The sequence below is a fragment of the Populus nigra genome, chromosome 18, assembly GCF_951802175.1.
Source record: "Populus nigra chromosome 18, ddPopNigr1.1, whole genome shotgun sequence".
Lineage (NCBI taxonomy): Eukaryota > Viridiplantae > Streptophyta > Magnoliopsida > Malpighiales > Salicaceae > Populus > Populus nigra.
The window spans coordinates 10,770,466-10,796,837 of NC_084869.1; the positions used below are offsets into that span (position 1 = coordinate 10,770,466).

The 26,372-nt window shown below is 34.1% G+C and overlaps 2 protein-coding genes across 5 annotated transcripts; one reads left to right on the top strand and one right to left on the bottom strand.

The window, feature by feature from the left end:
• Positions 1-1,742: 1,742 nt before the first annotated feature.
• Positions 1,743-15,400, bottom strand: LOC133678941 (uncharacterized). Of its 3 annotated transcripts, XM_062101464.1 has the most exons (28): positions 15,183-15,399; positions 14,885-15,089; positions 14,629-14,747; positions 14,386-14,502; positions 14,055-14,201; positions 13,514-13,888; positions 13,254-13,411; positions 11,615-11,736; positions 11,421-11,512; positions 11,095-11,335; positions 10,911-10,974; positions 9,140-9,288; positions 8,955-9,025; positions 8,682-8,855; positions 7,493-7,564; positions 6,537-6,638; positions 6,357-6,446; positions 4,691-4,766; positions 4,512-4,608; positions 4,348-4,417; positions 4,016-4,195; positions 3,755-3,877; positions 3,587-3,670; positions 3,297-3,481; positions 3,012-3,150; positions 2,864-2,923; positions 2,286-2,390; positions 1,743-2,207 (listed from the first exon to the last, which is right to left on the bottom strand). In XM_062101464.1, the coding sequence occupies exons 1-28, from the start codon at positions 15,327-15,329 to the stop codon at positions 2,094-2,096; spliced, it is 3,678 nt and encodes a 1,225-aa protein (XP_061957448.1). In that variant the 5' UTR covers positions 15,330-15,399; the 3' UTR covers positions 1,743-2,093. The 3 variants fall into 3 exon arrangements, with proteins under 3 accessions (XP_061957448.1, XP_061957447.1, XP_061957446.1); XM_062101463.1 differs by having other exon boundaries at positions 2,286-2,384; positions 13,254-13,888; positions 15,183-15,400; XM_062101462.1 differs by having other exon boundaries at positions 13,254-13,888; positions 15,183-15,400.
• Positions 15,401-22,784: 7,384 nt separating this feature from the next.
• On the top strand, positions 22,785-25,119 carry LOC133678954 (elongation factor 1-delta 2-like). 2 transcript variants are annotated; one of them, XM_062101488.1, is made up of 8 exons: positions 22,785-22,942; positions 23,041-23,136; positions 23,284-23,400; positions 23,521-23,614; positions 23,760-23,883; positions 24,067-24,180; positions 24,640-24,801; positions 24,892-25,119. In XM_062101488.1, coding segments are annotated over exons 2-8 (699 nt in total). In that variant the 5' UTR covers positions 22,785-22,942; positions 23,041-23,050; the 3' UTR covers positions 24,894-25,119. The 2 variants fall into 2 exon arrangements, with proteins under 2 accessions (XP_061957472.1, XP_061957473.1); XM_062101489.1 differs by having other exon boundaries at positions 22,825-23,136.
• The last annotated feature ends 1,253 nt before the right edge of the window (positions 25,120-26,372 follow it).

Consider the following 26,372-nt stretch of genomic DNA (forward strand, 5'->3'; position numbering starts at 1 on the left):
TATTGGTTTCTTTTAATTGCTAGCTTCCAACTCTCTTTTTTTAATTCTATCATTAATTTTGGAATTCCCAATTGTCGTGTCGGTTACAACAATTCTAATGCAACTGCTGATGATTGAGTTGCAAAAAAACTAGGAAAGGAAAGTGTTTTGTAAATTGGGTGAGTGCACACCAACTTGGTTTTTTTTATCTGCTTAGAGAAAATTGCCTTCAAGGCTTTGATTACTGAAAGAGGCCTCTTTCATATAATAATAATAATTAAAAAAAAAACTGAATTCCTATTTATTGGATATGCACTCTAGAATTGTCAACAAGATTTGTTTTTAAAAGGTCTTTTTATTGCAAAAGGAAAAAAACAGTACATCTTTAATGAAAATTGAAATATGTTAATAATATAGGTTTAGAATGTAATTGAGAAATTAATATTGTTTGGGAGACTTTAGTTGAGCAATCTTATAAAAATTAATTGATAATTTGGAGAAATTTAGTATATCATTTACTTTTTTTATTTGAAAACCAAAAACTATATCTTACCTTTTAGATACGATTATTGTATGAGAAGAGGTCTTGACTTATAAATTGTGTGTTTAAGATATCAAGATCGCTTAAGGATTCAGCCATTGATGATTTCAGAATTCATTTTAATTTTTATTTGATTGTAGCTCTGCATTTTAAATTGATTGTTGGCTAGACTTTGCAACAAAGCATAGTTATAGCTATAAGAATTAACTCGGGGTTGAGGTTGAACCTGCCCATGGCCAAGGTGGTATGTTAGATGGTTTGTTTGATGGATTAGTTCATCAACTCAAGCTATAAATTTTTAAAAAGCAAAAAATTTGTTGCATTGAAAAAAAACAGAGAGAAAGAAAAACTGGTTGAAGTAAAACTCAAGTTGGATGTTGAATCAGCGAATAAACTTGTTAAGTCGGGCTGAATTTTATAACTACATCATAAAAAGTTGAAAATCTTAATCCCTTCAAAATAGACCCAACAAGAACACTCATTGAGCTCAAACTTGGTATCTTGAGTCTAAAATCCCGAGGGCATGGGCTTGGATTTTTTTCCCATTTCTCGTGGCTATTTGTTCTTAATTACTTTGCCAATTCAATTTATGCCAATTTAGGGTTTTGGGTTTTTCCCGGGTGTCAATGTGTTGCAAAAATGGGTTTTAAGGGTTTTGGTATAACCACTTATCTTGACCATTTAATGAATGGTGAAGCTCTTCATAGTAGTTGTAGCTCATACAAGTAGAAAATTACGTGTAACAAATTTTGTTGGTGAGAGTGTATCGCCTGAATATTGGTGATTCTGTGTTTTTTTTTTTTCCTTTCTTAAACATTACCTGGTAGAGTATCAAAGTTTGTTTGATATTCTGCTTGAAGCAGGATTTTTTATTAAAAAAAAAAAGGCATACACCTTGCATCCATGCACTTAAGAAGGGTTTAATTGTAAACAATAATTGCTGAAAAAACTCAACACTCGAATATTTAACCTCTTGAATTTTTATTTATTGATGATATTCAATACACTTAAATACTCTAAATATTGATTCAATAAAGACTCTAATTAACTAGTTAAATAAGAATTCTGACCATAAATACAGGAGAAACCTTGCCCTATCTCAACAGACAATGGGCAGATCAAATCATAGAGTGCTGCTAAATCATCAAGCAAACCTCCAAAAAAAAAAAAAATTAATAATGATTGACCCAAAAAAGAAGAAAAGGCAAATACTCCTCTTACCTTGACTGTTCAATCAAGACACGATAAATAATTCACTATAGTTAAAGATACACTATATTGACAGGTCTTCAGTTTCTCTACTCTCTTCTCTATTTCAGATGTTAATAAGCTTAAAATCAACAATAAATGTTAATGCAATACAAAGGGGACTGAGAACAAAACAAAAGCTTCACGCCCTTTATACCAACCATCCCCACAGTTGAGATAAGAAAATAAACATGATTTAGAAAAGCCTATATTTCACCTTACAGACAAAATGGCTGCTGCTCGACAAGCCCTAATTGAGACCGGCAAAATTACTTAGGAACGGGAGATTTGTAAGAAAATAGGAAGCTGTTGCACAAGGGAAAATTTACATAAAATAGCTAAGAGCCTTCTTTCTTCTAGAACCACCTTCTCCATACAGTTCATTCCATTGCAAGAGCTCAGTCATGTTTACTGACTCGGATGAAACACTTGCACATACCTATTTAAATACAGGGAAAATATCATAATAAGATCGAGCAGATGATACAAGTCCATAAAATCTGGTCATCATTTTTACCTGTTCATGAGCATCTTTAAAGTCGACCATGTTTAGGGGCCGGATATCAGCACTCCCACTTAAAGCTGGGGCAGGCTTACCTTCTGCTAGAGCTGCAGCCTGTTCCTGTAATAAATTGTGAAATTAGAAGTAATCCTAGGATAATCTAATTCTGCCCGTAAAATAAAATAAAATAAGGCCTGGCTAGATAAGCACAAACTATTCAATTAATTTCAGTGGCATCCAGCCAGTAGCAGTAAAACCCAATACTTGGAACTGCCAAAAGGATTTTCATGAAGCTAAACTGACAACGGATCATATTATCTGATATCCATACTGTACTTGTCTCATTAAAACTTGATTGGAGTGCAGTGTATTTGTGTGGGCATTTTATGAGCAAATATAGTTGTACAATACACTGGACACCATTTTCCTTCTTTTTTTCATAAATAACACGGTACACCACAGATGCTTGAAAGAAGGTACATGGAACAGGAGAAAGGGCATTGTAAGATAATTACATGCTGATCATAAGTGTAAATGCATCAAATTTAACCTAACAGCTCTTTAACGGTGAAGAAAAAAGAACATAGACAAACCTTCTTTTCCTTTTCCAATATCTCTTTAATTGGTCTGTGAGCAGCAGCTACACATAGGTTCTGCCATATAGCATGTATAGATGTAAGACAATCACCAAGTTTGATATCAAAAAAAAAAAGCAATCAAGAGAAGAATGAGAGCTAAAACCTTAAGGTCACTTCCAGAATATCCATCGGTCATGCTGGCAATTGCATCAAAATCAATATCAGGAGACAAATCTTCTTTTGCCAAAATGACTTTGAGTATCTTTGCTCTATTTGGAGCATCAGGCAGATTTACCATCAATCTGTAGAAGTAAATGAAAATGAACTGGCATTAAAAGAACATAGGTTTGTAGAAACAAAATTTACATATTCCTAAAGGACTCGCATGCATAAGATATAAGAGCCCAAAAAATCAGAGTACTAAGCCTGTTGTGAAATAAAATAGTACCTTCGTGGCAGCCTTCTAATGACAGCCTCATCAAGGTCAAAAGGCCTATTAGTAGCTGCAAGTACAAGAACTCGTTCTGTATCTTTTGTTCGTAGACCATCCCAATTCACCATAAATTCATTTTTCATCTTCCGCATGGCCTCATGCTCCCCCGGATTTTCCCTCCTGCCCAACATGCTGTCAACCTGTGCAACACAGCCAAACCACAGAAAAATAATTGAGTTTATATTCAATGTGAGTGGGTGTGGGTGTGGGTGTGCAAAATGCTGAAAGAGTAAAAAGAAGCATGCCTCGTCAACGAAGACAACACTAGGGGAAATTTTACTGGCTAGCGAGAATACAGCTTTGACATACTTTTCACCCTCACCAAACCACTGTAGCATGCAAAATTAGAATAAGTTTTAGATTAGAAAATAAAATCCATATATAAATTGAAGAAGGCATGCAATAATCTTAACCTTAGACGTGATGCTGGACATTGAAATGTTGATGAAATTAGCACCAGCTTCAGTTGCCACTGCCTTAGCTAGCATAGTCTTTCCAGTTCCAGGAGGTCCAAATAAAAGTATGCCCTTGCAAGGCTGCACTCAAACGATCACCGTGAGTATATACCTTTCTTCATATACACATCACAGCCTAATCCTATTACTTAAAAACAAATGTCGAAGTTCCTTTAAATGAAATAACTTGTTTCACTGAATATAGAGATATGCAGAGACCTTGGTTAATTGCCCCTTGCAGAAAAGTTCCGGCCTTTGTAAAGGAAGCATCACCAACTCTTTCAAGGTGTCCTTGACATTCTCAAGAGCTCCAATATCATCAAATGTAACTCCAATGTCATTAGGTGGAATAACATCAGCTAAAAGCCTTTTCTCAAATTCATTTTCTGTCATGACATCCTGATTGTGTCCAAAAAAATCACTATGGTGATCAGCACATGAAACTTTCCCAAATAGGAAATTAGGTAGCTCTTTAAAGCTCCATGCTTCAAAAAAATTGTGCATGTGAATAAGCTTTTAGTAGTATCTTCAAGTGAGAATCTATTAATCACCTTGAGTGACTTCTTCAAGCTTTTAGATTCATTCTGGATGGCCTGCAAGATTCCAATCCCATATTGGATGCTGCGAGTATTGCGAAGCAGCATTACAAACGTGTAATCAACACAGTAACCAATACTAGGAGTCAAGAAAATGATACAAGAAAGCTATCAATTACCTCTCGCTGGACAAAACAAGCTTCACATCAGCATCAGCATTAGCTGAATTCTGCATTAGATGATGACTCAGTGCCCAACCAACTACCTTCTCTGCACCTGCATTGCACACCAAAACATGAGTTTTTGAAAAGATCACTGAAAATAGTTAACATTGCAATGTGTTAAATACAGAACATACTTTCATTTGTGAGTGTTTGATCCTTGATGCATAATGTCTCAAGTCCTTCACATTCCATCCCACACCGGCCCAAAACCTACAGATGAAATGGCATGCAATAAGAAAGGACCCATCTCCAAATGCCTTCATTTTTAACTTGCACCGCCATTTACAATATCCATCATAGTGCTTTATATGCACAGAAATTAGATGGTTAGGAAAGAAAAGGTACTGTTTGATTTCATCAAATACTGTTTAATCTCCAACCAGATTGAGTGCAATAAAACAGAAATAAGAAAACAGAAACAAAACAAAACAAAACAAAAAAAAAGAAGGAAGCAGAGGGCATACACGAGTTAACATTTATCACAATAAAAGAAGGCCACTCAATGTCCACCTTTCTGAATATATGAGAAAGCAGACTCACACACATTATCACAACGTTTTCAACACAATATCTAGAAGACTTCAAGTAAAGCAATTGATGCATAAGAACTCTCTCAGAGAAATACTAAATAGTATACATGAGATGGAACATAACTGAAATCAGGGAAACAAGTAAAGCATAAAGTTGTCAACTAATTTTCCTTGAAAAACGTTCTGCCAAGTACATGTAGCCACCAGTAGGGTATTATCCATCTACAGGGACTAACCAGATCCCTTTGTCTGAGACCACCAGAAGCTGAGACAAAACCTGACAACATTTGAGTAGTATGCAATACACATAATATCCATTTCCTCCAACTATCATCGAAGGCCATTCTCTTAAACACACAAGAAAGCTTCAACATGAAAACAAAGTATTCTCCATGTCAACCTCACCACACAGCCCACTCACTTGTATGAGTATCTACAACTTTATTTGCTACTACCATGGCATCAATAATTTGCAATCACTCCACATAGGCATCTCTCACCAAACAGGTAATCCGTCGCCATCTTTTCAAGACAGGAACTGAAGAGCAGGGAGTTGTGGAGAGGAAACAATTTCAGTTTTGAGGGATGAAATTTTAAGGAAAGGAAGTGAAGAGAAACAAAAAATCCAAATCCATCCTTTTGTTTTAAAGAAATTTTTTTGTGAGGGACAATGAGTAAAACTATTCTTTTCCCCTCACACAGCGTCTCCACTTTCAAGAATTTGATTATAGTGGGCTACAGGCCAACATCCCTTCACCTTCACATTATCTTCTTCTCACAAAGAACTTAATTTCTTTCCTCCGGCTTTCCACCCTTTCAAACATACTTCACAGCCAAAAGCTAAGATGTGTTCTGACATTTGGACTTGAAAAGGCAATGAACAGTTGAAGACACTCTGTTCAACTGTTTGCCCAAAAGCAACATGAAAAGCGCATCAAGACTATTGCTCTAAAGTTTTCCCCCAATGGCTAGGCTTGACATATTTACTGAAGGATGATGGTTATTTTAGGGACTGATGCACCACAAGGTTCGACCAACCAGAAAAATCAAGCACCTTTTGCAACAGCAAATTATATAAGAACATGGATGGATAACATTATCACATGCATGGAATCAGTGACTGAACTATTTATACAAAAAAACCTAAATTATCTTGTCAAATGAAGCTCAGTCAAGTAAAAAATCAGCCACAGAAACTGAAGCTAAAAATGTTAATCAATAAACAAAACAAAAAGGAGCTGCAAACTATATTATGGGATCAATATCTCACAGTGCGAAGGTTATTTAGGTTCCCCTTCATTTTAAGAGTTTCAGCATCTTGATCCAACTGATGCTTCCAAGATGCTAGAAGCGTTTCATCCTGCATCAATTAACAACCTTCAATGATACACTGCACATGAATTTTTGTTCAAATCAAAGAGGAAAAAAATCAGTAATCCATCACACACACCTGTGGCATATGAATAGCTACTTTATTTGGAAAGAGCTTAGTCAGAAGCTTTGTTGCCTTTGGCACTTCCTTCCCCCTGTCACCAAGTCTTCCAAAACTATCCTGAAAAGATCAGAAGGCACCAAAACCAATCATTAGAAAATCAAAACCAGTCATAATGTAATACAAAGTTATCAATTGGCCAAGTACAAGCTTGCCTGTGTGAGAGAGAGAGATAGAGAGACAAAGGAGGAAAAGAGATAGCTTAATAAAGAAAGTGCTGTACGGACGATGCATTACTTCCCAGAAAATATTAATCAAATGGTTCTCCCTTTCAACAAGAGATCTAAAAAACAGTACTAAAATGAAAAGGCCTACAAACTGACACAATACCCCCAGTATAAAATGTCTCAGGAAGGCTGATGCAAGTGTAAAAAAGTTTGCTACATATGCAAGGCATCTAGCTTTTTAGCAAACATGTCAACTATTTTCACTTAATATATTGGCTAAGAATATTGTGAAAGGTAACAAAAAATAATCACATGATGCACTGATTCAATGAGACTATTCTTAAAACATCTCTCAATAACAAAAGACGTGGATTTATTTATTTATTGCAAGATAAATAGAATATGTTGATGATGCTTAAGACTGCTATTTTGAACACACTAGAACAAAGCCAAACAATAAAAATAAATGAAATTATGATAGCGCCAATCATCCACAGAAAAGAAGAAACCTGCAAGCACACATTTCCTTTGTTTTGATACATAGCACTCAGAAGCATAGAAAAGTAGCAATATTACATTCAAGAAGTGCATAGAGATGGAAAACTTCCCTTTTCACACATAAATAAAAGAACCACACACACTCGCGTATACAATAAAAGAATGAAAATGTCAGGAAAAAAAAAAGAAAAATCTGTTGCAACTCTAAACAAAAATACAAAAAAAAAAGTAGTGGGGAGGGATAGTCACCGGAAAAGCCAAGTCAAGAAGAGCAGTTTGATTGCTGCCAAACTTTGTGAAAAGAAGACCACCAGGATGTGACTGCAAGGGGAAAAACACCATGGCGTAAGTAAATGACAAGATTTGTATAGCAAGAGCATAAACAATACAATGCAAGGTTGAGAGAAAATTCTTTGCCACGCAACATATAGGCTCAAATTTTTAAAGCCCCCCCCTGCCCCCCCTTTTCAAGTCCAAGACTTGCACCACAAAATTGAATAAACATATAATGAACTACTAATTGTTTGCTTTTAAAAGAAAAGTGAAGGATCTCAACTGAGTCAAGTGTGATGCCTATAGCTCCTAGATAGGTCCATAATCTATATTTTTCAATGCAGCATGCCACTTCCTCCACTTGAGATGATTTGGAGCTAAGCTCATAGAATTTACACATTGCCTTGTTAGCACCTAAAACTGGACAAACTGTTTTGCAAAGGGATTCATGTGCCTAAGCGGGTCTAAGGCTTAGTTGAGTTGAATTAACTCGACTAAGACGATTTCCAAACATAATTCAGTGATGCACAATGCCCTCAATGCTCGTCAAGTCTGTGAATCTTCATTAACCAGTGTTGGCTCATCATAGTTAATGATGACAGGCACTTTCATCACCCAAAAAATTATATCAGGACTCAATTTCTGTTTAAAAAAGGCACCCATCAAAACACTATCATTGCCTTTTGAATCCATGACTTCTAAAATGAATAAGTACAACATGTTCATACACTTTTCTTCTTATCTACCATAAAAGCTATGACAGCAGAAAAATGTTTGTGTGACTTGTACATAATACAAAAACAGAAGACACGCAATTAAAAAAATAATCTGGAATGAACTTTCTAAATTCTACAGCGAGATTGAATTCATTGACTTTATTTAAAAACTGAGGAAACAAAAGACTGAGAAGCCTCAATTCCATCATTGAACTTCAACGAAACAACATGCCAGAATTTCAAAAATAAATTTAGATCAGCACCATTAATCTTTGAATAGAAGAAAATTCATGCATGCAAAAATAAAAACAAACAAATAAATAACTACATTAAAATTAACTTCTCTTTCTGATTGTCAAAAATAACTTTAGATTGTTAATCTTTGAATAGAAGAAATTTCATGCGTGCAAAAACTAAAACAAACTAATAAATGACTGCATCAAAATTACCTTCTCTTTCCGATTGTCATTTTGTGTGTGAGAACCAATTACTACCACATTATCAGGAAGCTTTTCGAGTCTGCTTTTGAATGTAGAATATGAATCCGAATTGCCTACAATAGATTTCTCTGCATCTTTCATATACAAAATGAAAGGAGAATTTCTGCTCTCGCTGTGTACAGCCTGAAGAAAGATTCGATAAGATTTTGCAAGTCAACAAAATGGAATAAAACATGCCAGAACAAATTGAGTTACAATTGCTTAAGAGCTAAACTATTCTACCTCAAACAATGTGTTAATGAGTAATTTGTCCAAATCTTCTACAGCTGTGTTCTCCAAACGAAGATCAGTAACTAGAGAGAAAGTAAAAGACACTTAGATAACTTGAGATTAAAAAAAGAAAGAAAAGATAGAACCATTTATCAAGTATATGTGCATGATATTGTTTATGATCCAGTTCAACATACCATTACAGAAATATCCATGACCTTTCTCACAAACATCTCCAAGATCAACACCATCAGGTATTGGTTTATCAAATCTCACACCAATTTTCGACAAAGGATTGTCCTCAAAAGGCAAAACAACCTTCCCACGAATCCCATAAGGTGGGCCCCTGCATTAAGAGTTAAGAGGGGATCAAAGGTTAAACATCAAGCTGCATCAACGACAACAAAATTAAGAACATAAAGAAGACAGCAAAAAACTACAAATTGGAAAGAGAATAACTATAGAAGAATATGATGGGTTGCTTGTCTGAGTAAAATTAAGTGAAATCAATCAAGGAGACAACACACAGAGAGGAAGAGAGAATTAAGCTGCCACCATGTTAGAATCAGGCTATGCCTTTTATTTTTTTATTTCCCTTCCTTCCTCATAAACCATAGTGTTGCTTCTCCCTTTTCCTTCTCCTTTTCTTTTCTTTGAGTTTTCTTTTTCTTTATTTTTTCTTTCATTCTTTTTTTCGTCTTTTTTTGGTACATGCTGGTTCTTCTGTATTGCCAAAGGGAATGCAGATCTGAAACACTGGATACATTAAGCTTCAATTTTACCAAAATTGGATCAACTTAACCATGTTTGTATTTACATTAGCATTTATAACAGGTTGATATAGTCATTCTTGATCGTGAATATTTACAACAATCCAGACCTTAACAGGCTACAGCTCCAGAAATAGCATTAAAGCTTTCTCAAATAAGTGCTTCTGTTGTTCTTTCAAATCTGCACTCTTTTATTTCCTAACACTTCAAGTGCTAGTTAATTATGATTTGCATTAATGCTGCAATCAAATCAAACATTATCCCTAATCTCGATCAAAAGTAAAATCAATTCAAGATCAATTTTCTCATCAATTTTGACAAGGCGCTATTTTTTGGGCATCCATCCATAAAGTAAGAATAAGTGAATAACATGCGAAGTGAATTATTTACTTCAAACAGCAGAAGCAAACCCTGCTCAACAATTCCTTAGCAAATCCAAATTATATCAAATACAGCTCCTAATTAAGCCACCACCAGGGCTACTTCAATTATCCAAGTATGTGGGATTTGTTGTTTATTCAGTTAAGCAAAAGTAAATAATCTTTTTTTCTAGGAAGACTAAAGTTTTTATCATGAAAGAATACAAGCCACAAAAAAAAAGAAAAATGCCTAATGCAAGACAGAAGACAAAAAAAAGAAGGAAAAGAAAAGAAAAGGAATAATGCCTACAACAAATGGAGAACATTAAAACAAAGAGTTTTCCAACCCTGAAGAATTTCAGCTAAGAAATCAGAAAGTATCAAAAGCCAAAACACCAATAAAACTACTCTATGCCATATTAGCTGCTTAAATACAAAAAGTTTCTGCATAACTCTAGAATTTCTCTCCATCCCTAACCACATCAAGTACATGACACCACATTTTTCTTTTCCAACATGAAGATATCTATGACACCACATTTAACAAAATGTTCATCTGCAACCCCTCCTTTTTTTATCTACATTTTCTATCATCTGACCAAATAGGTTCATTTCAATGGCACTTGGATGAGAAGAAGATGAGCAGTTTAGTGCAGACCATTTATTGCAAATTTGGTATAAGAGAAATATTTGGTTCAGGAAGAATTATACATTGATCAAGAGAAGTACTGAACCTGTTTGAACATCAGGAAAGTTCACATTCAAGATACCATAAAAAAATTGGTCGAAGTAAAAAGGGAGAAGAAAAAGGTGAAGAAACTGGTCCACACTGATTGTACCTTGATGGTGATGCTGTTTGATATAAGACACTAGAAGATGAGCTTGTAAATTTCACTCTGTCACCTGCATGTTAATGTTTGGAGTATATTGCTATGGCAAAGCTCAAGAAAAATCAAAAGTTCAAGAATGTTAAAGAAAAGTGGAACAACAAATAGAAGGCCTCTCTAGGAATAGCTTAAATACCTATTTTAAACAAGCGATTCCTCGGTGCCCCCGGACCGGAAGAAGAAGGCAGCGTGTCTTCCATCTCAAACAATTCCTGGCTAGCAGGTGCATTTGAAGAGTTAGGTGTGTCTGTTTCACCAGCTGATATATTCACACTCTTTGATGGGTCTGTTGTCACAGGAACTTGTTTAGAACAAGTGCAGGATTTTTCTGCATTAGTTCCATCCTTCAAAAGCTCGGCTTCCTTGGAAGACAAACCCTGCAAATTAACAATCGATGATTATTGATCTTCATAAACTACAGATGGAAAGCTATAATAGCCAAGCACGTTAGTTTTAGCTTACACCCAAAAATGAATGACTATCAAATACAAGCAATTTAGCGCCAAAGTAATTGGCAAGTGCCTTTGCCAACATCTCCTGGTATATCTCAGAACCTACAAACAGCATTCAAAAGGGGGGGAAAGGTCAAGCTTTCTCATAAAAGTCAACCTTTACAAACTCTAAAATATAACAATGGGAGTAAAAAGCCCACAAACCTGCGGGGCCAGAAAGCAGAATACGCGGATTGACTGTAGTTAGTTCTGAGGTATATTTTGCATATTTTTTGTGCATCAGGTGTATAAATGAAGCTGCAATCAGCACATTTTTTGTATTCTCACTGCAGAAGAAAGATGACAAATCTGAGATTGACATGCAAATAAATAATCATGCCATTTGCAATCCCTGGTTAATAAAATTGTGTTCAAATGAACCTTGTGTCTTCCCACTTGATTAAGATTACAGAATTTATTGGAGGTACCAAATCTCTGAGGTAAAAAGAACCATTTAATGAAAATTACATGTCTATAAGGTAAAATCGCCACTGAATCAAAATCACACACACATGCGTTGCAGTTTAATTTTTATACAACAAATTTCGCATAACACTGAATTTGTGCAGTTCAAACCATCCATTTCACATGTCCCATGTCCACAGGCAGGGAGATCTGTGTAATGCATCCATTAAGTTGCTATGTTAATATTTCCCCAAAGAACAGATCAGACATTGCAAGTCGAAAAAATGTTCCATGCCTCAATGGATGACCAAGTTGTGACACAACAAGTGTAATTCACCTCCAAAACTGCCATGCATTGTCACCACATCCTGATGGATAACATATCTGATCAGACCATCCCATTTGTTTGGCACATCTCCCGGGATATTTTTGAGTGAGGTATCCTTGGTACCAGTGTCTGAACAAGATGCAAATCCAAAAGCTTGGCTTTTCCAAATCCAGCTTCCAGGTTTTACATGGATGCATATTCAAGCTGTGTACAGGTGTGCGATCTGTTCGTCAATTTCTCATCTGTCTTCATTGATTACTTTGTTTCAACAGGTTTATCAAGCTCATAGGTAGGGTCCCCATTCATAAAGGCATAACATCCCAGGTTAACATGTACTCAGCTTCTCTCAGCTCCAGACATCCTAATCATAAAATGTCCATGGGTCTACCCATATTTACTTCATTCTTCTCCTTCCCTTTTCTACCATCCCTTCCTTTCATAATGAGACATTTCAGATCTTAAATCCTAGTTGTATCATATATTGAATTCCTATAAACTCAATCCATCATTTTGCAAGGCAAATTATCCATGAGACCTTGGGTTTCTAAGCCACCTTATACCAAGGAAATTATCTTTCACCCTTTCAGTTCTACCATGGGTTTCCCTAATCAACAATCATTGTAACTGGTGGCGTGACATAAGATTAACAAACAGAGGGACATTAACAAGGAATATTCCACCAGTAGACTAGTGCAAAACTGCCAATATCAGGGAAGGCTGTTGGCATAGGAGCATTAAAAGTCATGCCTTAAACAAATAGAGCACCCAGTGGAGCTAAAACTGCAGCTTTTTTCATTTTTCAACATTCAAATCAGAACCACAATTTCGCATTTGGAGAATAGACAGCTTAAATGCACAAAAACAGCCAGGCGCGCGAACATTTTCTCTGACAACTAGCAACAATAATCACATTCATATGTTGTGATATGCCAGTAGAAAGTATGAGACACAACGTCATACCAAAAATCTAAGAAACTTAAAATTTAAAAAAAAAAAAAAGCCATTTGAGAACACAAATTCACCTAGATAACATGAAATTGAGAACTAAAGATGGCAAGAAGAAAATCATACCTTAAATAGTATGGGAAATTATCGAATGAAACTTCTATGTTTTTTCCATTGAGAATTCCAGCGTGAAGGTCGTCTTTGAATACCGCACACCGCAATGACATACCCGAGGTCAATGCCAGCTGCGAATCCTTCGGCCACTCGTTCCTTTCTTCCAATACCTGTTTACAGATACTTTTGCTCAATTTTTGTTTACAACTAGATGATCGAGCTAACATCCTGAAGAAAGGCCTTATCAAATCATTCATCCCAGAGATTTTTACATTGCCTGCCTCTGTGCCAGAGTCCTGGCTGCAATCGTGAGGAAGATTCTGGTTGATTGCTCCAACCTCTGCAGCTTTATCACTCCCTAAATTTGGAGTTGAATTGCCTTCCATGCCATCAAGCTCAACCTCCGCACCACCATGAACAACCGACTGAGCAGGCACCTCAGTCCCATGGTGTATTTTACTGGCAGTCTGTCCTGGAGACTTCCAGCGTGATAAATCAGGCCTGAGGCTTGAAAGAGACGCCAATATTGACGCTCCAGCAACAGCCGATGGATCCCCTGACCTCCTTTCGAGTTGCAAAAGTTTCCCCAGGCTACTATGAACTTCAGCACTCTTAACGGCAACCTCAGTCAGGAGTTGCTGAAAAATCTATTTTCGACAGAAATGAAGGAAACTATCATGTGACAATGAAACAATAAAATCTATTTTCTACACAGTTGCAAACAAAACAATGAAAGGGGAAAGAAGGTAAGTGGCTAGAAGAATCCACAAACAAGAAAGATTGAACCATTAACTTAAACAATGTAGAGGATACATAGGCATGGTTCCCCATAGCACCAAAGACCACCTCATCTCCTGAATTAAGCACACAGATAGCACCCTTTTTGACAGCTGTCCCATTTACTTGCACTGATCCCTTGCTCCCCGAGCTTTCTAGCTCAGCAACAGCACTTCCTTCGCGCTGATCATGTCCACAAACAATGAGTACTCAAACTGCATGTACATATTCAGGAGTTCACCTCCACAAGAACTATTAATCAAACAAAACTCCACTATAATACCCGATTCACAGCCCTCCAGATAACAAACACGGACACTGTGTTTGCCAAAACATCCTACAAAAAAGCTCAACATACAACCAATACCTGTGTGTGTCTAATCTTGCATTGAATCACGCCCATTGCGTGATCCTTCAATATAAAATCGCATTGTTTAGTCGTACCAATCGAATAACTGGACGTGCAAATTACTATATTCTGATTCTGCAATCCAAACACAATCAACATTCTAGTCAAACCTCAAAATCTCTCCTCTTTGGACATCAATTCTCAATTTTTCAACTAAAACAAAAAAACTCCTTATTTAACAATAATCGCAAATCGAACTACCTGAGCAGACTGTGTCAGCAGCTTACACCAAGGCGTTTCGAAACTTGAATTCTGCTTTTGATATAAACTCCAAGTCGATAACGAACTCCGCGGTTTCTCCAGTACAACCGGAGTAGAACCTTTTAATCAAATCCAAAAAACAAAATAGAGATTTAACCAAACAACACTTGAAATTCAATTCTCAAAAATTCAAAAAAAAATACGAAATTTAGTTCAAGGTTTTAAAAAAGAAAATTAAAAAAAAAAAGTGCCCGACCTTCAGCGATCGGCGTCACAACAGCCACCGCCGGCGTCGCCGTTTCCTGACCTTTCCCCGAAATCAAAGCGCCTCTACCACCACCACCAGTAGTCGGAGCATCTCCAGGTCCACCGTCGTCGGGATCCTCCTCCTCCGGTGGACTCGATTCCTTAGAATTTTCTGTCGTCGGCATCGGTTTCTCCGTAACTCCACCATTCTCTCCCTGAAACCCACAAAAAGAAATGAAAATCTTTTTTCCAAGAACGACACCATAAAATCACGTAGTGATTTGATTTGATTTTATACATATATTTACCTTTTGACGTTTAGGTGATGGTGGCTTATTATTATCCTCTGAGGAAGAAGATCTCTTGCTGTTATTGTTATTATTGTCATCTGAGGAGGAAGATCTCTTGCTGTTATTGTTAGCAGAAAGAGATCCACTCCTTCTCGTTGAAACCATTCTTTTTTTCTTGGTTCTAGATTTTCTTTCTCTCACTTTGTTTGAGCTAATTGAGAGAGACTTTGAGGGCTGAATTATTGTGCTCGTATATATATATATTTCAGTTTTTTCTTTATTTTATTTTATTTGCTACTACAATAAAAGGAAAAACAATTATTAATAATAAAGTCTTGAGTCTAGACGTTATTTCAATCCCTGGTAATTTATACTTATTTCCTTTTGGTCCTTTAATTTATGTTTTTCTGCTTGTATCTTGAAAAATATTTAAGGACTTACTATATGAAATCATTAATGAAAGCTAATTTCCGTGTGATATTACGGCATGTAATAGTAGTTGAAAAGGGAAGGATGGGAGAAAAAATAGAAAATGAAACAATGACTACTTCTTTGTGTTGTATTTGTTATTTAACGTCAGGGGTTAGATTGAAAATTTCCAAACTTTAGGGGTTAGATTTAAGAAAATCCAATACTTGTTGAGTTTTATCTTCTAATTGGACCTTTCTTTTTATTTCAGAGGATTTTTGAAAGTGTAGTAGAAATTACTTTTCAAAGTATTTTTCATTCTAAAACATATTAAAATAATATTTTTTTATTTTTTAAAAATTATTTTTTATATCAGGACATCAAAATGATCTGAAAACATCAAAAACATATTAATTTAAAACAAAAAAAAATTAAAATTTCCAACCGCGGTGCCAAACACTACCATGCATGAATTAACAATGGGGACTTTTAAACTAGAGGAGCCAAAGTGATCATTTTTTAATCTATAGGGACTAGATTGTAGTTTAATCCAAGAACTAACTTCTCTCCTCTTTGTTCTTTAGTGTTTGGTGGGTGCACCAAAGCGGCGTGTGTGGTTTCTCAGCGTAAAATAGCAACTGAAGTGTTTGTTTTCGGTGTAGGTTAGCAGCAACTTAACACGGTGGTATGGTCTGGTCCTTCGAGAGGAAGTAGTGGTTTAAAGGCAAGGCAGGGGACATGCCTGATTTTGGAATGTTGTGTTCTTTTATTCTCCGACTCCTGGTTCATTTTTCTTTCTCCTAAAACTTTATTGAAAATTGAACTCTCGTGGTCGTTTTCTCCTGTTCCGAGCTAGTAAAAAATCATATCAGAATTTATTTAGAGCGTGTTTGGCAGTGTGGTTGTAGGTGTATTTTAAATAGCTTTTTGTGCCGAAATAAATGTCAATGATGTTTTTTTATTTTTAAAAAATTATTTTTAACATCAACACATCAAAACGATCCAAAAAGTACAGACCACACTTAATTTTAACAAAAAAAAAATTCAAATTTTTTAAAAACATAGTCACAACCATGTTTCCAAACGCTGCAACCATGATGTGTTCCACGGATTGTTGCTTCTGATAGCGGGTGATCTAATAACAAATTCTTTAATTCCTCCGAATTGTACACTCATCACAACAAAGTTAATGCTCGATCCATGACTGGATTTAAAACTAAAATTATGAATAGAATTTTGTTCACTTGAGGGGGTTAAACGACTCATTTTAATTAAAAATAATTGAAAATGTATTGTTTTTAAAATAAAGTTGAATTACAGTTTAAATAAGATTTCTTGAGTTTTCTCAGGTGAACCAGATTTAATTATAAATATTTTATAGAATCTAATTCAACTTATAGGTTGAACCAGATTTAATTATAAATATTCTTTTAATAAGCACGAATGTCATAATTATTACCATAGAATAAGAAGGGATCTGACAAGTACTTTTAGTTTTTGTAAAGATTTTTAAAATTTTAATTACGCTATAGAATTCAAAAAAAAAGGTGGTGATGAGCCATCTTGTCTAGAAATGTATTAATTTTTTAAAGTGTTTTTATTTTAAAATATATTAAAAAATTATTTTTTATAAAATTATTTTTGATATAGTATGTCAAGATGAATAAGAAATACAGAAAAAAATTAATATAAAACTAAAATAAAATAAAAAGTTTCAAAACGCAATTCGAAACGAAACGGGCTGTATATATTCACGGTAACGGTCAACTCTTAATTATACTACGATTTTGTTGTCTAAATAGTTGTTGACCGGTGTGAATGAAATTTATGATGGGTGACCTTTTTTGCATGTAACTAACATGAACGTTATGGTTAAGCTTTTTGGTGGGAGTTTCCTGCATGAGTGCGCTAACGTGCGCGTGTTAAGGCAGAGACGGCGACTTGGTTTTTGACGGCTCATGGTGGCGTTGATACTTTGAAAGGTAGGATTTAGATTAGACTTTTGGTGGGTTGGAATCTTTACCGTCAGATTTCGATCGGACGAACGGCAAGAGGGTTGGATAAAAGGAGTGTGGCCCACCCGTTTACAACCGTGATGGTGGACAGCTTTTCCTTGTCTGCTGGTTGTTTCGGTACCGTTTGTTTTTATATCTTAAAAAAAATTTAACTGTTTTTTATTTTAATTTAATTTTTTTAGTATTTTTAGATTATTTAATTTTTTTACTTTAAATTAATTTTTTTAGTGTTTTTATATTATTTTAATATACTGATATTAAAAATAATTTTTAAAAAATAAAAAAAAATTATTTTAATATATTTTTAAATAAAAATACTTTAAAAAATAATTGCAACTAAACTCTTAAACAAATATGAGGCAATAACACGCATATCTAACTTGATGTTATTGGTTGAGGATGTATTTTTTTTTAATTGTTTAGATTTTTTTTATGGATTTCAAGTTAATTTATAAAGTAAATAAAATAAAACTTTGATATCATGGGTATATATTTTATTACCATGAAAAGTTTTCTTTAAGAACCGAGAAGATAGTATTTGTATTTTATAAAATAAATTGAAAAAATATATGTACAGATGGACGTAAAAAAATTGTTAACATTTGATAAAGAACAAAACAAAAAATATACATTCATATAAAATTATGTTTTTTTGGTAGTGTACTTGTGGTTGCTTTTCAAATAATTTTTAATGTCGAAATATATTAAAATGATATTTTTTTTCATTTTTAAAAAATTATTTTTGAGATCAACACGTCAAAACGATCCAAAACATATAAAAAAAATTTAATATATTACAAAAAAAATTAAATTTTGTGGGAACATAGTTTGCACCGCATTCCCAAACATGCTTTAAATTATAGACAAATGTATTTTTTTCAGTCAAGATTCTCTTTTTTTGTTTTTTTTTTTTAGAAAATATCCTTTTTATTAACAGTGTAGTTTGTTAAATTAAAAAAACGAATGCAGTAAAAAAAAAAATTAGTAAAGATTCTATTAATTTGAAACGAGGAGTAAAAAATGTATCTCTTTTCTTATTCGTCTGTTCTTCTTTCTTCTTTTCACGTAAACATGACTTTTTCTAAGAAAAAATATTTTTTAAATTAAAAATCATAACAATATTAATTTATATGTGAAATATTTAAAAATATAAAATCTAAGAAAAAAATATATAAAGGTTTACAATAAGAAATAACTGAATAGATTCGACACGATTTTTTTTTCCTCTCCACAAACATAGAATCTCACAAAAATCAAAACATAATTTTTTGTATTTAATTGATTTGTTTTCTCTTCACTTGTAACATGATTTCGCTGAGGTTACGTTGCTGAGATTCTCTTCCTTTTCTCATTTAGAACTAAGCATCACGCGTGGCGCAGCGGGCCAAGTAGGAAAGCGAGACACACGAGGGCTTATCAAATTTGAGGCAAATACGAAATTCTTGAGTAGTTGATCACTTCTGCAACTCAACTGAACCCTGGCTTATTCCGGTAGAGTGAGACAACAACAGGGGAGTTTTTCCACCTTTATTACCGGAATAATTATCTGAATCTTCATCAAGAGGCATACCCTGCAACACTGAACACTTAAGTGCTAGCTTCTGATTAAGCACAATACATCAATAAACAATGGGCCAGAAAACAAGGCTGGGAAAAAAAAGATTGAGAAATACATGAGCATCAGTTCAAAAATTAAAAAGAAAAATATTGAAGGGTATAGCTTAACTGGTTAGATTCTAAATTTGTTTTTTAGAGGTCACCAGTTCGAAGGCCATAAATTTTAAAGCCATTGGAAGCTTACATTATCATTAACTTCAGGACCCGTAAAATTAATTAGGATGTGTAACCCGACACTCACGTTAATAAAATATATATCCACAAACAGTTGATCAATCAGATTAGTAGTCAAAAGCAAAGCAAAGTAGTAACACAATTAAGGCACTGCTGAAAAACCTTGTCATGCTCACCCTGGAAACTAAAAACCAAAAAAATAACACAAATGTACCAATCAATGTCTCTTTCAACTATTTCTTAATAAGGTCATTTCATCCTCTTCCTACAGTTTTTAGAATTGCCTCTCTAACATTTCAAAGCACGCTAAAACTCGCAATCACTCCAAGGTAGAAAAAAAAACCCAATAAAACCCCATGATTCTATAACAATGAAAGAAAGGTTTTGATCCTTTTTTTCATTTTTGTTGAAGGAAAAAAAAGATAAGCACGTGAAAAATAAAAGTAAATAACTTGCAATTTTAGAAAACAAAGGTTAATTAGCAAATAAAAAAAGGAAAAACCAGAAACAAAATCAACATTGAACTTTGAGATTGTAATTAGCAAGCGAACAGGGAAAGCAAAGCCCATAACTAAAAAACAGATGTTAGAAAAGGGGGAAATGGTATGCAGGCCCGTAAAAATTCTTAATTGGAGGTGCTACAACATCAAATCATGAAAGGCAAACTCATAAGGAGCAACAAGTAAAAGGAGGGATAGGCATGAATGCAAATTGACCTATGTGCCGAGACCTGAGGAGATTCACCGGAGGTAAAGCTCAACAGCAAGAGATAGTTGGAGGCGCAGAGGCAAGCTGGAAAGGTGCGCTACAAAACCTGCAAATTGTTGAAGTCATAGGGTTTAAAAAAACACAGTTACAAAGTAAGCTAAATGTCATGGGTTTTCACTGTATCTTTAAATATAAATTATTGTGGTTTGCGACGGTAAAATTTATTTGAATATGGTGTGTAATTAAGAGGATCATACAGAGTATTTTTAATGAAATTGACTTAGGTATGGTGTATTATTCAGCGGATCATGAGAGCATTTTAATATTTTCATGTTGTCTTTTCTATCTTTTATTCGAAAAACTATTGGCTCATGTTCCACATTCCTTAATGAGTGGGCGGTGCTCTCACCATTAAAGAGGCGTATGAGACACCTCCTAGTGGTCAAACTAATCATACATCGTCTAGATAAATACGCAAACGTGTCATTTTCCACATGATACGGCGCGTGTAAAGATATCATGGTTGGATTGTCACTGGTGATCGATTGTTTGTATTTTTCTTTTCTTTTCTCTCTCTTGACAATTAAAATGCATAATTGTTCTCTGTTTGTTGTTTGTTTGAGTCTCGCAAGGGTTGTCGAACCCAAGCTACTTGGGTCTGGATACTATATCAGATCTAAAGTACTTGAGTCTGTCAATAATACTAGGCCCGAGAGCTTTAGATCTGATAATCATGTTTGGTGTCAGACCAAGGCATAGGGGTGCGACATGGTTGCCACAGTTTCCAGACCAAGGCACAGGGGTGTGACATGGTTGCCACAGTTTCCAAACCTAGGTGAGGGTCTAGCATAGTCGTCATGCCCAAGTCTTTTAGTATGATATGACCACCAGACCCAGAGGTCTTAAAGCATTTTCTATAATCTTAATATTTTTTTATATTTAATGCCGCGGAGCATGGGCTAGTATAACCGTATATGCCAAAATGAGATTTATTTAAATCCAAATGACCAATTAGAGAACATCTCGAAAGTAAATAAGTTATAAAAGATAAAAGAAAGTATATTATATTTTAAAACGCATGGAAAAAACACTATATATTTACTATGGACATAGACTTGTTGTATTATGGACCATACTGTAGACATAAAATGTTTACATCGTGGACGACACTGTAGCGCTTGTGAGAGGCATTGTCTTTTCCATGTCTAGTCAAAAATTGTTGTTGGGTTACTGGACAGCCAAACCCAGACCTAATGTTATTGGGTCAATACAAAAATCAATTAATATATTTTTTTAATTCAAATTAATATGTTTTGATGTTTTTGTATTATTTAGATATGATGATATAAAAAATCAATTTTAAAAAATAAAGTTTTTTTATCTCAATTTATTTTTAAAAAATAATCACTACGTAATATATATAATAATTAATGAATGGGTCCGTGCTTCGCAAATGATCAATAATAATTTTTTTGTCAAATGTAAAAATATTTGAGTTAGGTTGAAAGCACAAAATGTACTTGCACCATCATCATCTTCAAATAAAGTATTTTTTATAGCAGCACTATGAATAACATATAACAGAGCAACACCTAATACACCGACAACAAATTTATTTCCCTGTGATTTCTTTCCTTTTAAATTTGATTTTTTTCGTTATTGACCTATTGTAGAGAGCTAGTGTATTTCCTACAGGAAAATTATTAATAATGCATAGTAGAGCAACGTCTAATCTTGATTTTTTAGAGATCTGGATGAGTTTTCGATCCATAAGGAGATACAATCGAGTGTGCTATAAATATTTGTTTTTTATTTACTTTTTTAAAAATCCCAGTGTTGCTTAAACTAATTTTTTTCTCATGTTTGGAAATATTTGGCTAGACCTGAGATGTTGTGCTGACCATCAATACATGTTTGCTTAAGTTACTTTTTTAGTTATTTATTTATTTATTTATTTATTTTCACTTTCAACCTTAAGTATTTAGTTTATTATAATTAGGCTTCCTATCCTATTTCAATATGAATTATATGGTTTTATTACAATTTCGTACTCCAGATCACAAGTTTTTTAGGTAAATTATAATTGGCTCAGGCTAATCCAACACGCTACTATCTCGATAATTTTTTTTTAAAATAAGTCATTCAACATGTGACTATTTAAATACTTTAAATGCTTTTTTGGGCCAATATTATCAATTTTTTAACTTTCTAATATCTTTATATTTTTTTAAGGATGGAATAAAAATGAACCAACATGTACTGTAGCACTAGTTAAAAACCTCCTTCTATCTCCACTTCATCTTGAAAATATCCCATTTACTTTATAAGAAAAATCTCTCTCTATGTTTACTTTTGAATTCCACAGGAGTGGTAGGAGTAAGAACCCAATAATATGCACCTCAATCCAGTAGTCACGAACATCACTGAGAGTTAACTTAGTAAAGCTTGAGTCATAGATAGGAAAAGTCAACTTAGACTGACTTCCAATTTTTTTTTGAAAAAGAATAAAAAAATCATTTTCATAATTTTTTTTTAAAAAAAGCAACAAGTGAAGAACCGGGTGTTACCTTAGGTTACGAGTCAATCTACACTTTTTTTTATTAAATTAAACTAAATTTATATCTTAATCTATTTAAAAAAAAAAACTGAGCGTGGACCTGCCTTCAAGACGGTGGGGACCTGCCGGACCGGTTTGGGTTGAATAACCAGAATAAAGGTCTAATGATCCGTGCTCACAAAACACCAGATCGCCTCTCCCTTATATAAATTCTCGTTCTAACTCCCCAGAAAAAACCCTAGACCTTAAGCTGCGCCTACCTCTTTCCCTCCTTGCCGTTGCCGCTTCTCTCTTCTAAAGTACGAACGAACCCAACAGATTCTCATATTCATATCTACGCGATTCCTCTTACCAGATTCGAAGCTAACTAGTAATCTATTTCTATTTCTCATTTCAGCTTTTAAGTAATGGCAGTCGCTTTCTACGATCTCACCTCAGCCGCTGGCCTCAAGAAGCTCGATGACTATCTCCTTTCCCGCAGTTACATCTCAGGGTACGTTTTATTTTAAACAGGGACCTCTCTCTTTCTCTCTCTATATCTTTTCGTGGTTTCGGCCCTGTCGAAAGCAGGCTATCCATGCTGGGACAAAGGATTTCTCTTTAATAACTGGTTTCGTAATTTTTATTTTTTGTTTCTCAGATACCAAGCCTCAAAGGACGATCTCACTGTTTTTACAGCATTTTCAAGTGCACCAGCAGCTGAATACGTGAATGTGTCTCGGTGGTATACTCATATTGATGCGCTCTTGAGGATCTCGTGAGTTCTTACTTTATTCTTTTGTTTGTGTAAATTTAATATCGATGCGATTCGGATATTTGAGTTATTATATGTATGGAGATGGTAGTGAAATTGTTTTGCTATTGGGTTCTGTTGCAGTGGTGTTGAAGCTGAAGGGTGTGGAGTTGTTGTTGAGGGATCTGCTCCCATCACAAAGGAGGCAATTGCCACTCCTCCATCTGCTGACACAAAGGCAAGTTTTTATTTTTCTTGTGATTTATTGTTCTTGTAAATGTGGGATATTTAAACTTTGTTTTAGATATGAATTTATTTTAGTTTGCTTTGTAAAAACTTCATGGGTTGTTACTTATTCCTGGGATTTATATGGTGGTTCTTAGGCTGCTGCTGATGAGGATGATGATGATGATGATGTGGATCTGTTTGGTGAAGAGACCGAGGAGGAAAAGAAGGCTGCTGAAGAACGTGCAGCTACTATTAAGGCTTCTTCAAAGAAGAAAGAGTGTAAGTTTCTCTGTTTAAGAAAGATATGTTTGGAGTTTTTTTAGTAAAATTTTATCCAGGTCGCGCCTTTTTATTTCATGTTAATTTAGGTCCCCCACTTGATTGTTTTAACCATCGTTCTGTTATCTTACAGTGACAAACTTGAATTTATGACAATTTCTTTTTGGTTGTTCCTCTTCTCAGCTGGCAAGTCATCTGTTTTGTTGGATGTAAAACCATGGGATGATGAGACTGACATGAAGAAGCTCGAGGAAGCAGTCAGAAGTGTTGAGATGGAAGGTCTTTTTTGGGGAGCATGTAAGTTCTTTGAAGAGCTACTAAATTCAAATACAACTATTTTTTGTACTTGTTTCTCTTGAAGTGTTATCATTTCTCAGATTTTAAATGATTGCATCATTTGGTCTGTGTTCTACTAGGCATTTCCTTCAAAGTTAATGTGTGTAAACTGTTCCCCTTGCAACTACAAGGAAATAATCTTGATTGATGGCACTGGATAGTTTGTGCTTCTCAAGGCATTTTCGTGAAAGTTAAATGTGCACAAGCTGTTCTCTTTTTATTATGTATGTTTAGTGTGGAACATTATATCTGTTTATTGAACGTTTTGTACTGGTATGGTATCTTTGTTTTCTTTAAATTAATGTTTAATCGGCAGTAAAGCAGTAAATGTGTGCTATGCAGTTTTCTATTCAACGTAAAAGGAGAAACTTTTGATCTTGACTTGTATTTCTGATGCTTTCATGCTGTTTCCTATGGCAGCCAAGCTTGTACCTGTGGGATATGGCATTAAGAAAATGACAATCATGCTTACAATTGTTGATGACTTGGTCTCCGTGGACACTCTTATTGAGGAACGTCTGACAGTCGAACCCATCAACGAGTATGTCCAGAGCTGTGACATCGTGGCCTTCAACAAAATCTGTAAGTATAGACGAGACTTGAATGGTAGTATATGTTAATCTGATACTTTGCTGATTCACGCTCACCTGTTGATTTTTTCTTGTTTTGCAGAATCCGAGGATCACAGGAGAGGTTTCTAGCAGTGGAAAAGTTATTTATCTACCATTGCTTTGCAATGATAATATATTTTCTTTTCCTTCTGTTGCTCAGAACTTGAATTTATTGCAGTCTTGTTAATTATTTGTGGTCCTAGTAAATGGGTGTCAAACTCAAATGGCAACAATTTTCTCCATAGCCTTGTTGGCAATGAAATTCTATTCCAGTTTGGTTTGCTGTCAAGATGGATTTTGCAAATACAGTTCACCACCCAACCCGGTGTTTTCTTGGACCAGGGGATTGATCTTCCATTGCAGTAGTACCATGCCTGTTAAGACTTGAAGATTTGAGAGAGAGGGTCCGAGGATGACAGTTAAAATTGTTGTGCAAAAAGTTTCCTTATAATTCCAAATTCATTAAATAAACGATACATTCACTCGCTATAAATTTGTATTGTTTTAATTTTTCAGTGTGTTGGAATAAATGTTATGTTACTATACAATTTGATCATCAATGAGAGTATAATTACTAAAAACAAAGGCCTAGATATGATGGCCCATTTAAGACTTAAGAAACTGTTTGGTAAAGTGTGTTTTTAAAAAAAGTTTAAATTTTTTTATTAAAATTTAATATGATTTGTATGTTTTGAATTTTTGATATGTTTAAAAATAATTTTTAAAAAATAAAAAATATTATTATTATGTATTTCAGCATGAAAAAATATTAAAAAAATAATCAATATTAATATGCCAAACATATTTTAAATGTGCTGGGCCATTAAAACCCGTTCTGGAAATATAAATTGTTTTGTTATTTATTTATTTTTTATAATTTTATTTTTTAATGTTGTTTTTTTATTGAATTTTTTTAATTTTATTATTAAATATTTAGTTTATTTTTAATTGGTTTTTATATTTTATTTTGATTTATTTTTTATAAAAATATCATAATCTCAAACAAATATCTCAACATTCTATTAATGCTAATTTATTTTTTTATTTTGATTCAATTTAAAAGTACTATAAAAAAAATTTATTTGATGTTTTCATATATTTTTAATAATATTACAGGTTTTTATTAGAATTTTAACATTTTTTTTCAATTACTAAGTACCTCGTATAAAAAACAAACAAAACATGAATATTTAATTAACATAAAAGTTAGGTTTTGTTTATAAGAATTTTAATACATTTTTATATAACTTTATCTTATTTATCAATATTTTTTTGTTCAATCTTATACTAAATTCCAAGACGACTTTGTTTGAATGTTTTATTTAAAAATTTTTTTTAGAGCCATATTCAATTTTTTTTTAGGAAACAATGTTTAGAAAACAATGTTTGTAATTTATAAAATATTATGATACTGGGTTGATTATTGGTTTTGCATGTGCATGAACTGTTTTTTTTTTTCTTATTATTTTTCCATTCAAATTCATCATTTTATTGAATATTTTGTTGGTTTTATTTTTTTTAAAAATTCTATCCTTCAATCAA